This window comes from Pelophylax lessonae (assembly GCF_965119305.1).
Source record: "Pelophylax lessonae genome assembly, chromosome: 4".
Classification (NCBI taxonomy): domain Eukaryota; kingdom Metazoa; phylum Chordata; class Amphibia; order Anura; family Ranidae; genus Pelophylax; species Pelophylax lessonae.
In genome coordinates, this window is record NC_138771.1 from 519,783,033 (window position 1) to 519,797,447 (window position 14,415).

Sequence of the window (14,415 nt, forward strand, 5' to 3'; positions counted from 1 at the left end):
AGAATAAAAACTCATACAAATTATTTATTTATGGTGCCAAAACAAAAATCTACGTTTGTTTTTAATAAAAGGTGATAAAACTTTTCTTTCAGATGGATATTTCATATTTACCACTAAGGGCCAGAAGGGGGTGCTTCAAACAGAACTGCTTTTTACAGGTGGTTTCTACAGTTGCTGCAATAAATCAGTCAGCTGAATGAACATTTTTGGTTTGGTAAATCGGTTGTGGGCCACAATGAAATGAAAGGTTTCCGCATTCCGATTTTTTTTATTTGGAATAGCATAATGAACATTTTCGTCCTGCAGCTGCTGAACATGGGTGGGAGGGAGAGAAGGAGAGGCCAGCAGTTGCAGGAGGAAAATGGAGAAGATCGGTTCCTGCATGTGCCGCCCCCATCACCCTTCCTGTCCAAGTGTAATACAGAATGGGGCAAAAATATGTAGCAGAATACATATTGGCCTAAAATAATGAAAAAATTGGATTTTTAATTTTTTTTTTTTTTTTATGGGAAGGTCTTATAGCAGAAAGTAAAAAAATATTGTTTTTCTTTTTTTTTTTTTCAGAATTGTCCCTTTGTTTATAGCACAAAAAAAAATATATAAAAAGAAATCGCACAAGTGATCAAATACCACCTAAAGAAAGCTCTATTTGTGGGGGAAAAAAGGACATCAATTTTATTTGGGTACAGCGTTGCACGCAATTGTGAGTTTGGCAAGTCCTGAGATTCTAAACACTTCAGTAGAGACATCAGGTTTGGTAATGTAGTGTGGGGGGAGGAGATAAAAAAAAAAAAAAAAAAAAAAAACCAGGTCATCTGCAAATAATGCACACTTATGGCTTCTATCCCCCACTTTCTATACCCAGAATATCCTGATTGTGACGTATTGCGAGAATTTCGATAGCTATGACAAACAAAAAGGGGAAAAATGGGCATCCCTGCCGAGTACCCGATAAGATTTTGTATTCGGTCCAATTTGTGGCCACGCACAATTATCTGGGCAGTAGGGGGTATATAGAGGGTGTAATGAGGCCGTGAACTTGGGACCAAAATTCCATCTTGACAATACCCAGAAAAGGGAAGGACCACGTTAGGGAGTCGAAAGCTTTGCGAATGTCTAGGGACAGCAGCATCCCTGTCCTATTCGTCCCCCCATACCAAGAGGAATCAGGTATGGATACAAGGTCAATTGCTCTGCGGACCTGGTCAGCTGCTTGCCTATGTGGCAGGAAACCCACCTGATCTGAGTGTATATATAGTCAGCTCAGCCCAGCTCCCCCCCGTTGTCTCCTGATTGCCTCACTGGCTGCGATTGCCAAAAGCCAACAAGGAGTTTGAGTTTCCAGAGAGGCGAGACTCTTGTGGACATCGCTGGATCGAGATGGGGCTCAGGTAAGTATTATAGGGGGGGGGGGGTGAATAGAATGCATAAAGGTAAAACCTCTTGTGCCTTTACAACCACTTTAAAAATTTGTAACAAGCGCAGTTTTTTTTCCCCAGACCTCTAACTGCCAAGGCTCATGCATCACAATTTCAGCTTTTATTCCCAGTTGTGACCACCAAGGTGAAGCTAGTTCAGGCTGTTAAGGAAGGACTTGATACTGTGGCATGCTGGAAGAAGTTATACGCAGAGAAGTTATTAATGTATGGATAGCACTGCATATTACAGGAACAGTCTTATCAGTTACGGTTCCTCCTCTGTACAAAGACTGGCATGTGACATCACTAAAGAGGCTCAAATCTATGACTCAGCATGGCTGAAATACGTAGTCATGTAGGGGAGAGGTCGGCTGAAAGTAAGAGGAACCCTGAATGGTTACAAGACACCACTGTAAACTACTTTCATCACAATTGCTTAGCAGTGCCAGAATGCACTTTGCTTTGCAAGGCCTCGATCACACGGACTTTAGATTGTAAACATTTAACTGGAAAGGACCTAGTAGAGTGAGCCTTTACAAAGCTTTTAGCAAACGTCAAGCAGCTTTTTAAAGTGCCCTTTAACTCCAGTCTGAAAAGCTGAATATAGATCTTAATGGATATTACAAACAAAATCTGAGTAAATGGCAGATGGGTGTTTTTGCTTGCTGTGAATATTTAGATTGAAATCCCCACGATGTGCTTCAGCCATGCCAAGTTATAAAAATTAATACATCAGTTTAAAGGGACCATGTCTCTAGATCATCAATTTCATCAGCAATCTTCCCGCAAGATTAAATTTACATTAAAAATATTGTATGCATTTTATTACCTGCAGAAGCCTCCTTGTGTAAACATTCAAAAGCCCTAAGACTGCCGCAGATTGTTTGGACGTGATGTCAGCCAGCCCAGCATACTTGATTGCACTTGGGAGTGGTATGAGCGAGAGCGAGGGCAAGAGCGAGAGCGAGGGCAAGAGCGAGAGCGAGGGCAAGAGCGAGGGCAAGAGCGAGAGCGAGGGCAAGAGCGAGGGCAAGAGCGAGGGCAAGAGCGAGGGCAACAGCAAGAGCGAGAGCGAGGGCGAAGAGCGAGAGCGAGGGGAAGAGCGAGAGCGAGGGGGAAGAGCGAGAGCGAGGGGAAGAGCGAGAGCGAGGGGGAAGAGCGAGAGCGAGGGGAAGAGCGAGAGCGAGGGGAAGAGCGAGAGCGAGGGGAAGAGCGAGGGGAAGAGCGAGAGCGAGGGGAAGAGCGAGGGGAAGAGCGAGAGCGAGGGGAAGAGCGAGGGGAAGAGCGAGAGCGAGGGGAAGAGCGAGGGGAAGAGCGAGAGCGAGGGGAAGAGCGAGGGGAAGAGCGAGAGCGAGGGGAAGAGCGAGAGCGAGGGGAAGAGCGAGAGCGAGGGGAAGAGCGAGAGCGAGGGGAAGAGCGAGAGCGAGGGGAAGAGCGAGAGCGAGGGGAAGAGCGAGAGCGAGGGGAAGAGCGAGAGCGAGGGGAAGAGCGAGGGGAAGAGCGAGAGCGAGGGGAAGAGCGAGGGGAAGAGCGAGGGCGAGGGGAAGAGCGAGAGCGAGGGGAAGAGCGAGAGCGAGGGGGAAGAGCGAGAGCGAGGGGGAAGAGCGAGAGGGAAGAGCGAGAGCGAGGGGGAAGAGCGAGAGCGAGGGGGAAGAGCGAGAGCGAGGGGGAAGAGCGAGAGCGAGGGGGAAGAGCGAGAGCGAGGGGGAAGAGCGAGAGCGAGGGGGAAGAGCGAGGGGGAAGAGCGAGAGCGAGGGGGAAGAGCGAGAGCGAGGGGGAAGAGCGAGAGCGAGGGGGAAGAGCGAGAGCGAGGGGGAAGAGCGAGGGGAAGAGCGAGGGGAAGAGCGAGGGGAAGAGCGAGGGGAAGAGCGAGGGGAAGAGCGAGAGCGAGGGGAAGAGCGAGGGGAAGAGCGAGGGGAAGAGCGAGAGCGAGGGGAAGAGCGAGAGCGAGGGGGAAGAGCGAGAGCGAGGGGGAAGAGCGAGAGCGAGGGGGAAGAGCGAGAGCGAGGGGGAAGAGCGAGAGCGAGGGGGAAGAGCGAGAGCGAGGGGGAAGAGCGAGAGCGAGGGGGAAGAGCGAGAGCGAGGGGGAAGAGCGAGAGCGAGGGGGAAGAGCGAGAGCGAGGGGGAAGAGCGAGAGCGAGGGGGAAGAGCGAGAGCGAGGGGGAAGAGCGAGAGCGAGGGGGAAGAGCGAGAGCGAGGGGGAAGAGCGAGAGCGAGGGGGAAGAGCGAAGGGAAGAGCGAGAGCGAGGGGAAGAGCGAGAGCGAGGGGAAGAGCGAGAGCGAGGGGAAGAGCGAGAGCGAGGGGAAGAGCGAGAGCGAGGGGAAGAGCGAGGGCAAGGGCAAGAGCGAGGGCAAGGGCAAGAGCGAGGGCGAGGGCAAGAGCGAGGGCAAGAGCGAGAGCGAGGGCGAGAGCGAGGGCAAGAGCGAGAGCGAGGGCAAGAGCGAGAGCGAGGGCAAGAGCGAGAGCGAGGGCAAGAGCGAGGGCAAGAGCGAGAGCGAGGGCAAGAGCGAGGGCAAGAGCGAGAGCGAGGGCAAGAGCGAGGGCAAGAGCGAGGGCGAGGGCAAGAGCGAGGGCAAGAGCGAGGGCGAGGGCAAGAGCGAGGGCGAAGAGCGAGGGCGAGGGGGAAGAGCGAGGGCGAGGGGGAAGAGCGAGGGCGAGGGGAAGAGCGAGAGCGAGGGGAAGAGCGAGGGGAAGAGCGAGAGCGAGGGGAAGAGCGAGGGGAAGAGCGAGGGCGAGGGGAAGAGCGAGAGCGAGGGGAAGAGCGAGAGCGAGGGGGAAGAGCGAGAGCGAGGGGGAAGAGCGAGAGGGAAGAGCGAGAGCGAGGGGGAAGAGCGAGAGCGAGGGGGAAGAGCGAGAGCGAGGGGGAAGAGCGAGAGCGAGGGGGAAGAGCGAGAGCGAGGGGGAAGAGCGAGAGCGAGGGGGAAGAGCGAGAGCGAGGGGGAAGAGCGAGGGGGAAGAGCGAGAGCGAGGGGGAAGAGCGAGAGCGAGGGGGAAGAGCGAGAGCGAGGGGGAAGAGCGAGAGCGAGGGGGAAGAGCGAGGGGAAGAGCGAGGGGAAGAGCGAGGGGAAGAGCGAGGGGAAGAGCGAGGGGAAGAGCGAGAGCGAGGGGAAGAGCGAGGGGAAGAGCGAGGGGAAGAGCGAGAGCGAGGGGGAAGAGCGAGAGCGAGGGGGAAGAGCGAGAGCGAGGGGGAAGAGCGAGAGCGAGGGGGAAGAGCGAGAGCGAGGGGGAAGAGCGAGAGCGAGGGGGAAGAGCGAGAGCGAGGGGGAAGAGCGAGAGCGAGGGGGAAGAGCGAGAGCGAGGGGGAAGAGCGAGAGCGAGGGGGAAGAGCGAGAGCGAGGGGGAAGAGCGAGAGCGAGGGGGAAGAGCGAGAGCGAGGGGGAAGAGCGAGAGCGAGGGGGAAGAGCGAAGGGAAGAGCGAGAGCGAGGGGAAGAGCGAGAGCGAGGGGAAGAGCGAGAGCGAGGGGAAGAGCGAGAGCGAGGGGAAGAGCGAGAGCGAGGGGAAGAGCGAGAGCGAGGGGAAGAGCGAGAGCGAGGGGAAGAGCGAGAGCGAGGGGAAGAGCGAGGGCAAGAGCAAGGGCAAGGGCGAGGGGAAGAGCGAGGGCAAGAGCAAGGGCAAGGGCGAGGGCAAGAGCGAGAGCGAGGGCAAGAGCGAGGGCGAGGGCAAGAGCGAGGGCAAGAGCGAGAGCAAGGGCGAGGGCAAGAGCGAGAGCGAGGGCAAGAGCGAGAGCGAGGGCAAGAGCGAGAGCGAGGGCAAGAGCGAGGGCAAGAGCGAGGGCGAGGGCAAGAGCGAGGGCAAGGGCAAGAGCGAGGGCAAGGGCAAGAGCGAGGGCGAGGGCAAGAGCGAGGGCAAGAGCGAGAGCGAGAGCGAGGGCGAGGGCGAGAGCGAGGGCAAGAGCGAGAGCGAGGGCGAGAGCGAGGGCAAGAGCGAGAGCGAGGGCAAGAGCGAGGGCAAGAGCGAGAGCGAGGGCAAGAGCGAGGGCAAGAGCGAGAGCGAGGGCAAGAGCGAGGGCAAGAGCGAGGGCGAGGGCAAGAGCGAGGGCAAGAGCGAGGGCGAGGGCAAGAGCGAGGGCGAAGAGCGAGGGCGAGGGGGAAGAGCGAGGGCGAGGGGGAAGAGCGAGGGCGAGGGGGAAGAGCGAGAGCGAGGGGAAGAGCGAGAGCGAGGGGAAGAGCGAGAGCGAGGGGAAGAGCGAGGGCAAGAGCAAGGGCAAGGGCGAGGGGAAGAGCGAGGGCAAGAGCAAGGGCAAGGGCGAGGGCAAGAGCGAGAGCGAGGGCAAGAGCGAGGGCGAGGGCAAGAGCGAGGGCAAGAGCGAGAGCAAGGGCGAGGGCAAGAGCGAGAGCGAGGGCAAGAGCGAGAGCGAGGGCAAGAGCGAGAGCGAGGGCAAGAGCGAGGGCGAGGGCAAGAGCGAGGGCAAGGGCAAGAGCGAGGGCAAGGGCAAGAGCGAGGGCGAGGGCAAGAGCGAGGGCAAGAGCGAGAGCGAGGGCAAGAGCGAGAGCGAGGGCAAGAGCGAGAGCGAGGGCAAGAGCGAGGGCAAGAGCGAGGGCAAGAGCGAGAGCGAGGGCAAGAGCGAGGGCAAGAGCGAGAGCGAGGGCAAGAGCGAGGGCAAGAGCGAGGGCGAGGGCAAGAGCGAGGGCAAGAGCGAGGGCGAGGGCGAAGAGCGAGGGCGAGGGGGAAGAGCGAGGGCGAGGGCGAAGAGCGAGGGCGAGGGCGAAGAGCGAGGGCGAGGGGGAAGAGCGAGGGCGAGGGGGAAGAGCGAGGGCGAGGGGGAAGAGCGAGGGCGAGGGGGAAGAGCGAGGGCGAGGGGGAAGAGCGAGGGCGAGGGGGAAGAGCGAGGGCGAGGGGGAAGAGCGAGGGCGAGGGGGAAGAGCGAGGGCGAGGGGGAAGAGCGAGGGCGAGGGGGAAGAGCGAGGGCGAGGGGGAAGAGCGAGGGCGAGGGGGAAGAGCGAGGGCGAGGGGGAAGAGCGAGGGCGAGGGGAAGAGCGAGGGCAAGAGCAAGGGCAAGGGCGAGGGGAAGAGCGAGGGCAAGAGCAAGGGCAAGGGCGAGGGCAAGAGCGAGAGCGAGGGCAAGAGCGAGGGCGAGGGCAAGAGCGAGGGCAAGAGCGAGAGCAAGGGCGAGGGCAAGAGCGAGAGCGAGGGCAAGAGCGAGAGCGAGGGCAAGAGCGAGAGCGAGGGCAAGAGCGAGGGCGAGGGCAAGAGCGAGGGCAAGGGCAAGAGCGAGGGCAAGGGCAAGAGCGAGGGCGAGGGCAAGAGCGAGGGCAAGAGCGAGAGCGAGGGCAAGAGCGAGAGCGAGGGCAAGAGCGAGAGCGAGGGCAAGAGCGAGGGCAAGAGCGAGAGCGAGGGCAAGAGCGAGGGCAAGAGCGAGAGCGAGGGCAAGAGCGAGGGCAAGAGCGAGGGCGAGGGCAAGAGCGAGGGCAAGAGCGAGGGCGAGGGCGAAGAGCGAGGGCGAGGGCGAAGAGCGAGGGCGAGGGCGAAGAGCGAGGGCGAGGGCGAAGAGCGAGGGCGAGGGCGAAGAGCGAGGGCGAGGGCGAAGAGCGAGGGCGAGGGGGAAGAGCGAGGGCGAGGGGGAAGAGCGAGGGCGAGGGGGAAGAGCGAGGGCGAGGGGGAAGAGCGAGGGCGAGGGGGAAGAGCGAGGGCGAGGGGGAAGAGCGAGGGCGAGGGGGAAGAGCGAGGGCGAGGGGGAAGAGCGAGGGCGAGGGGGAAGAGCGAGGGCGAGGGGGAAGAGCGAGGGCGAGGGGGAAGAGCGAGGGCGAGGGGGAAGAGCGAGGGCGAGGGGGAAGAGCGAGGGCGAGGGGGAAGAGCGAGGGCGAGGGGGAAGAGCGAGGGCGAGGGGGAAGAGCGAGAGCGAGGGGAAGAGCGAGGGCAAGAGCGAGGGCAAGAGCGAGAGCGAGGGCAAGAGCGAGAGCGAGGGCAAGAGCGAGGGCAAGAGCGAGGGCAAGAGCGAGGGCAAGAGCGAGGGCAAGAGCGAGGGCGAGGGCAAGAGCGAGGGCAAGAGCAAGGGCAAGGGCGAGGGCAAGAGCGAGAGCGAGGGCAAGGGCGAGGGCAAGAGCGAGAGCGAGGGCAAGAGCGAGGGCAAGAGCGAGGGCGAGGGCAAGAGCGAGGGCAAGAGCAAGGGCAAGGGCGAGGGCAAGAGCGAGGGCAAGAGCGAGGGCGAGGGCAAGAGCGAGGGCAAGAGCGAGAGCAAGGGCGAGGGCAAGAGCGAGAGCAAGGGCGAGGGCAAGAGCGAGAGCGAGGGCAAGAGCGAGGGCAAGAGCGAGGGCGAGGGCAAGAGCGAGGGCGAGAGCGAGGGCGAGGGCAAGAGCGAGGGCAAGAGCGAGAGCGAGGGCAAGAGCGAGAGCGAGGGCAAGAGCGAGAGCGAGGGCAAGAGCGAGAGCGAGGGCAAGAGCGAGAGCGAGGGCAAGAGCGAGAGCGAGGGCAAGAGCGAGACCAAGGGCGAGGGCAAGAGCGAGGGCGAGGGCAAGAGCGAGGGCAAGAGCGAGGGCGAGGGCAAGAGCGAGAGCGAGGGCGAAGAGCGAGGGCGAGGGCGAAGAGCGAGGGCGAGGGGGAAGAGCGAGGGCGAGGGGGAAGAGCGAGGGCGAGGGGGAAGAGCGAGGGCGAGGGGGAAGAGCGAGGGCGAGGGGGAAGAGCGAGGGCGAGGGGGAAGAGCGAGGGCGAGGGGGAAGAGCGAGGGCGAGGGGGAAGAGCGAGGGCGAGGGGGAAGAGCCAGAGGAAGAGCGAGAGCGAGAGCACGAGGGGGGAGAGAGCGCACGAGGGGGGAGAGAGCGCACGAGGGGGGAGAGAGCGCACGAGGGGGGAGAGGGAGAGCGCACGAGGGGGGAGAGGGAGAGCGCACGAGGGGGGAGAGGGAGAGCGCACGAGGGGGGAGAGGGAGAGCGCACGAGGGGGGAGAGAGAGCACGAGGGGGGAGAGAGAGCACGAGGGGGGAGAGGGAGAGCGCACGAGGGGGGAGAGGGAGAGCGCACGAGGGGGGAGAGGGAGAGCGCACGAGGGGGGAGAGGGAGAGCGCACGAGGGGGGAGAGGGAGAGCGCACGAGGGGGGAGAGGGAGAGCGCACGAGGGGGGAGAGGGAGAGCGCACGAGGGGGGAGAGGGAGAGCAAGCCAGAGCGAGAGCAAGCGAGAGCATTCCTCCCTTTTGGTGACCCCAGAAACAAAGAATTCCTCAATTCCGGTTTTGGCTCTGTTTCCCAGCAGTGCCCAGAAAAGCAGCAGATCAGACAGTTCTGTGTCTGATCAGCTGCATTGGAGGCCAGAGGAAAGATCTGGGGTCTAAAAGTGGACCTGTCACAGCCTATGCTGTCACAGGGGATGTTGTTCAATAGTCAATATAATCAATATAAGAAAAAAAAAATAAAGAGACTGTAAAAAAAACAAAAACAAACAAAAAAAGAAGCAATAGTTCTAGTGCCAAACCTCCTGCATAACTCTAAACTGGTAACCTGTAAAGGCAGGTAAAGTAGAAGTAAACTTCGATTTACTGACATCACTGGTGCATGCGCTCTATGGCTACGTTCACATGTGGGTGTAGCGGATTACGGACAGAATCAACGCGATTCTGCCCGTGATCCGCTACGCCCACATGTGAACGTAGCCTAAAGGAACGGCCACCCAGGCAGTTCCTTCAGAACCCTGTCCCGCAAACGGCGGCTCCCATGCAGTGACATCATCGCAGCTCTAGCCCGTCACAGAGCCAGAGTCTGCGAACCCGGAAGCACGATGGGTGAAAATGGGAGGGCCTGCAGCTCTGACATCTCGGCGCTGGAAGGGCTTCGCTTGAAGGCAAGTTTAACATAATGTGCAAGTATGTGATGCATACTAAAGTGTCGCCTATGGATAACTTTAAGTACTGGTGCTTGACACTATTCTACGGCGCAAAAAGGATACAAAAAAGAGCATTTAAAATACATCTTTTTTATTTTAGCCCAAAGTTCCACATAACCTCCCGATAATCAAAAATACCTACCCCATCAAATATATAATAACATGAATTCAATAAAAGCTACAAACCTCCTGTGGCAATTCAAGTTTGGTTCGGTCTGTCCCTTCCTTGGACTGGAGACCCATCAAGTACGGTACAGGAGCATCGAGGAAGTGAAGGAGCGAGGCCGGCAGTATGGGGACATACACATGCTGCCATTGAAATGGGAAAAGCAGTGACGTGATCCCTTCTGCTACGGTCATCAGCCGCTGGTAATCTGGCCAAAAAGAGAAACGAATCATAACCACGTTCAGAGAGTAAAACAGTCGTCGTGTGTACATTTTTTATTTTTTTTGTGAAACTTAGCATTTGACTACATTTAATTTAGGTTAATGCATAATAAAAGCTATATGTGAACTAACAAATCATAAGGAGGCCCCCAAAGCGTGGTCACCTCCCAAAGCTGGCTTAGCCTCGCCTTTTCCCTTCACTGTAAAGTAATGGAAGACTGAGGCACTTAAGCACTTTTTCTAAATGTAGATAGAAGTTTTAATGTTTTATCTGGTATAGCAGAATTCCCTTAAGGCAGCCCTTTGGAGGAAAAGTGCCATGAAGCAACTCGTATTTCAAACACAGATTAAAAGTTTATAGAATGAGGCATCAAAAAATGATTAAAAGCCAAGAATAAAATTTTATTCAGAAGACGCAAACAGTACAACAGGCAATGTGCTTAGAAAGTTCAAAGAGCCCCTTAATGGGGGTTTATTAGGTGTTGCAAGAGGTTTATTCTGGCCAACACAGCTGGAATAGACCTTAGGGAATATAAATAAGTGCATTGCAAAAAAAAAAAACACAACAAGCTTCTACTAGTTGCTCTTCTTTATACCGTTTGACCCTTCTAAATAAAATTAACTCTGGACTTCGCACACACACTTCTTATTTTTGGGGCTCTCTTCTATAAACTGCTACGATACCTCTTTTCAATCACCAGTGAAGCTGTGTATAATAACGAGGTATCAATAGTCAGCCACTGGAAAGGAGGTTTACCAATTGTCTGCCGTTTGCTATCCTAAGAAACGGGGCATCTTTTGGTGATAAAGTGGTTGTAAACCTCGGAAATGAAAAATGAACAAGGCAGATTCCTTCTATACTGTGAACTTGCCTTGATTCCAAACACCTAGTGTGATTTCTGTCTGCTCTGTCATTCCTCTGCTATTTGGACAAGTCACATACTTTGCTTTAATGTAGACCTCCTTAGCACCAAATTTTCACCTTTCCATTATTCTCCCCCCTGTGTTGCCAACTGTCAGGTAAGAGATGTGGGACTTTCGAGGTGCTGGTATCTACCAAATAATAAATTCTGACATATACAAAGAATTAAAAATCGCATATTTACTGCACAAAAAACACATATGCAAAATACCCAATTTTATAAAATCAAAAACATCTCATTGTGTCGCGATGTAACATTCTAAAGCTGGAAAATTTATAGAATTTTTGTGCTCTTATTTCAATATGTTTCACAGATATAGGCTTCTTCAGGAAATGTGCAATGTCTTTCAATTCTCTGAACAAAAATATATACATAAATGATTAAAAACCACATAATCAAAAAAGAAGGAGGAAAAACACACTAATTAAGTAAATAATTTTCTTTTTCTTAATTGGTGGGGTTTTCCTCCTTTTTTGATTATGTGGGTTTTAATCATTTGTGTATATTTTTGTTCAGAGAATTGGAAGACATGGCGCATTTCCTGAAGAAGCCTATATCGGCGAAACATGTCGAAATAAGAGTGCAAAAAAAAATCTATAAACAACTTTCCAGCTCTAGAAAGTTACATCGCGACACAATGAGATGTTTTTGATTTTAAAAAATTTTGTATTTTGTATATGTGTTTTTTTCTGCAATAAATTTGAGATTTTAATTCTTTGTATACATGTCAGAATTTATTATTTGGTAGATACCAGCACCTATAAAGTCCCACATCTCCTCTTACCTTTGTTTTTCATCTTATTGGGATGATGGGGCTATTGTTAACATTTTATTTCTAGTCCTGGTGTGCTCACACAATTATTTACAAATGTCATATTTACTGGCAGCCAGTAAACGGGGCACTTTTCTCCTGCCAGTAAATCCCAGCGACAGGAAAAGGTTGCCAGTAAAAAATATGACTGAGGCTCGGCACTGTGCTACTTACTATATGGAAAATAAAATAAGAAAATAGGTTTTTTGCCTTAATAGCTACCTTAAATTGCATTGCTAATTGTATATTGTACTTGATTGTAGCCTAAATTCTGAAACTTGCACCTAAATCTTTAAGTTTTTAACTTTTTGAAATGCCAGCAAAAACTTGGCTGTGCCAGTACATTTTGGTTACTGGGTCAGTAAATTTCAATCTGGTAGGTTGGCAACACTGTCTCCCACTAACCAGTGGGAGTGAAGGAAACCCATGTAAAAGCTATGAGTGCTGGAATCTCAGGGCTATGGACTCCCCATGTGTGATTGAGTTACATCCTCCATACTCCAAAGTACTGGGTTATTTCCTTCCAGACAGGGAGGAGCAAAGGAAAGTGAAAACTGATTGGTTACATTGGGTTTGCTTTGCTTATCACCATGTTTTCCATTCCTTTTGGGATTGCTTGTATATAGTTCCGCAGGAAGTCCCGCTGTGTTTGAGACACAAGCAGTTAAACCCTCGTTCTGCAGTGCTGAGAACCCGTCAGAGAACAGCGTGGCCTAGATTCTGCTGAGCCCTGGTGCTTAGCACTTCCTAATTCCCACATGCATGAATAAGAGATAAGAAGTGTTAAATTTTACACCCCTTTGATAGATTTTTTCTTGTGTTCAAATAAGCTGAGTTTTCCTTTTGAGGATTTTAAAGAAGAAAAAAAGAGACAAAGTTCAACCGTAATCAGTAATCTTTAGACCACAAAGTGTCAACCAAGGGTAAAAACAGGGGGGAAAAAAAAAGAAGTTATATAATGGTGAAAGGACTTAAATATTCACTGGTGGTAAATTAATCACTGTCAGGGTGTTTCACCTGCAGTGAATGTCAGATTAAAAAGGTTTTTCCAAGTACTGTATGCCTCTAAGGGGGTCAGGTTGTCCTGTCCTGCAGTGTATACCAAGTCTATGACAAAGGTCAGATGTTTTTATGCTGTTACCAAGTTCTGGACAATCCCACTGGGTCACATGATGCAGAGTAGGGATTGACCGATACCGATATTTTGGTCATCACGTATCGGTCGATATGGGCCGATATTTTCGTACATTTAAAAAAAATTTTTTTTTTTGTTTTTTTTTAACTTTGACAGGTACTCTTGTGAAGGGATCTGGGGGTCTAAAAGACCCCAAACCCCTCCTCTGCACTTAAAAGCATTCAAAATACCAAGTTTGGCTGTTTTGAATGCTGTAATTTTTTTTAATCTGGTGCCAGTACCCGGAAGTGAGGTCATGACATCACTTCCAGGTTTTTGTATGGAGACCCGATCAGAGCCGAATGCGGCTTTGATTGGGTCTTCGGCGGTCGTGCAGGCTGGTTGCCCGGGTCTCTCGGTGGGACGGGAGACTCTGGGCGAGCTGCAGAAGGCGACGGGAGGGAGGGGGGGGGGGGGGGACATCCCCTCCGGCTCCTTGTAATGACAGCCGAGCAGCTTCTCAGCTGCATCGGTTTTCATTACAAGACAGCCGACCGTCGCTATGGACAGTGTATCGGGGTGATGCCTCTAGCTGCAGGCATCACTCCGGTACAAGCACTTTCCAAAATATCGGTAATATCAGCCACCTTGGTGGCCGATTCCGATATAAATCGGGGAAAGTGCATATCGGCCCTTGATATATCGGCTTTGCCAATAATCAGTTGATAGTGCAGAGTCTCAGGGGGTATTTAAAAAGGAACTTTTACAGTGCGTTTTGTTTTCAACAGTAAGACATGTAAATGCAATCAGCTTAAAGGGATCCTTTTGCTGTACTATTTAACAAACATCTTCCTATATGTGCAGTTAGTATTTTATGCAAGTTATTTAGCTGTAAAAAAAAAAAAAAAAAAAAAAAAGCCACCTTTGTGTAGACATCCAGAAGCACTGCTGATGGGTGCCACCATCCTAGATGTGATGTCAGCAGCCTCAGAGAGGTCATTCAAGTGACATGCTAGAATATACATTTTTTTTATATATTTTTGCTAATAATATCATCACCAATATCATCACCAAAGTCTCACCTTGTGAATACAGCAGAATCTGCATTTCAAGTAGTACACATGTGAAAAGCTGAACCAAGTTCTCCAATCCCAGTAACTCAAAGGCCTCTCTGAGAGGATAGTCAGACAATGGCAGTTCATTTGGTCCTGGCCTCTGACAAACAATAGGCTCATACACCCCATAAAATTTCAGCGACCTTCCTGGCGGCGGCAACGGGACCTCATACAGAACGTTATGTATATAGCTCTCTAACGGCAGAGGTGGCGGCTGCGGAGAAGTCACAGCTTTATAGAGTTGTGTTAGGAACTTTTTGCAGGGTTGCATGAACGGGAGCGGGGTGATCAGGCATATGCACTTGGAAACGTAAAGCGTGTCCCTGTTGATGTCGTAGGAGTTGTACCGCTGGAGCTTGGCTAGGGATGTGGCGTCTCCATCCTCCAAGCTGCTGGCTAGGGAGTCCATGCTGCAGGAGGAGGAGGCATAAACACTGTGCTCCGCATTGTGCATCTGATATAGAGTCTGCATGGCAGTACATATTTGCTTGCTGGTCACCTCTTCGTAAAACGTTAGCACAAATCCATACGTTCTAGAGCCATCCTCTCTGGTGATGATAAATGAATGGAACTGGGGGTCCCGGGAGTCTGATTGGGTTCGGAAGGACAGCCCCTTCGGCATGCAAAGCTGTAAAAAGTAAATAGGCAATATAAATGATGTTGTTTACAAATAGCCAATATTGCTTTTTGACCCCCATGCTTTAGCATACAAGGGCATCCTATAATAACCTTCCAATATGTGCACTATATGGCTTAAAGGAGAAGTTCACCTTTAGTAATGGGTTACATCTGTATTAGTAGTTATATGTAACATGTTGCTAAAGCAGCAGGC

At 53.1% G+C, this 14,415-nt stretch overlaps 1 protein-coding gene across 2 annotated transcripts in view; it reads right to left on the bottom strand.

Annotated features, from left to right (window-relative positions):
• Positions 1-14,415, bottom strand: part of DENND5B (DENN domain containing 5B) — a 198,461-nt gene that overhangs the window by 114,367 nt on the left and 69,679 nt on the right. For both annotated transcript variants that reach the window (XM_082257218.1, XM_082257217.1), the window contains 2 exons: positions 13,551-14,211; positions 9,420-9,607 (listed from right to left, as the gene is read on the bottom strand). In XM_082257218.1, the coding sequence (XP_082113344.1) occupies positions 9,420-9,607; positions 13,551-14,211 (849 nt within the window). The remainder of the gene's footprint in view (positions 1-9,419; positions 9,608-13,550; positions 14,212-14,415) is intronic.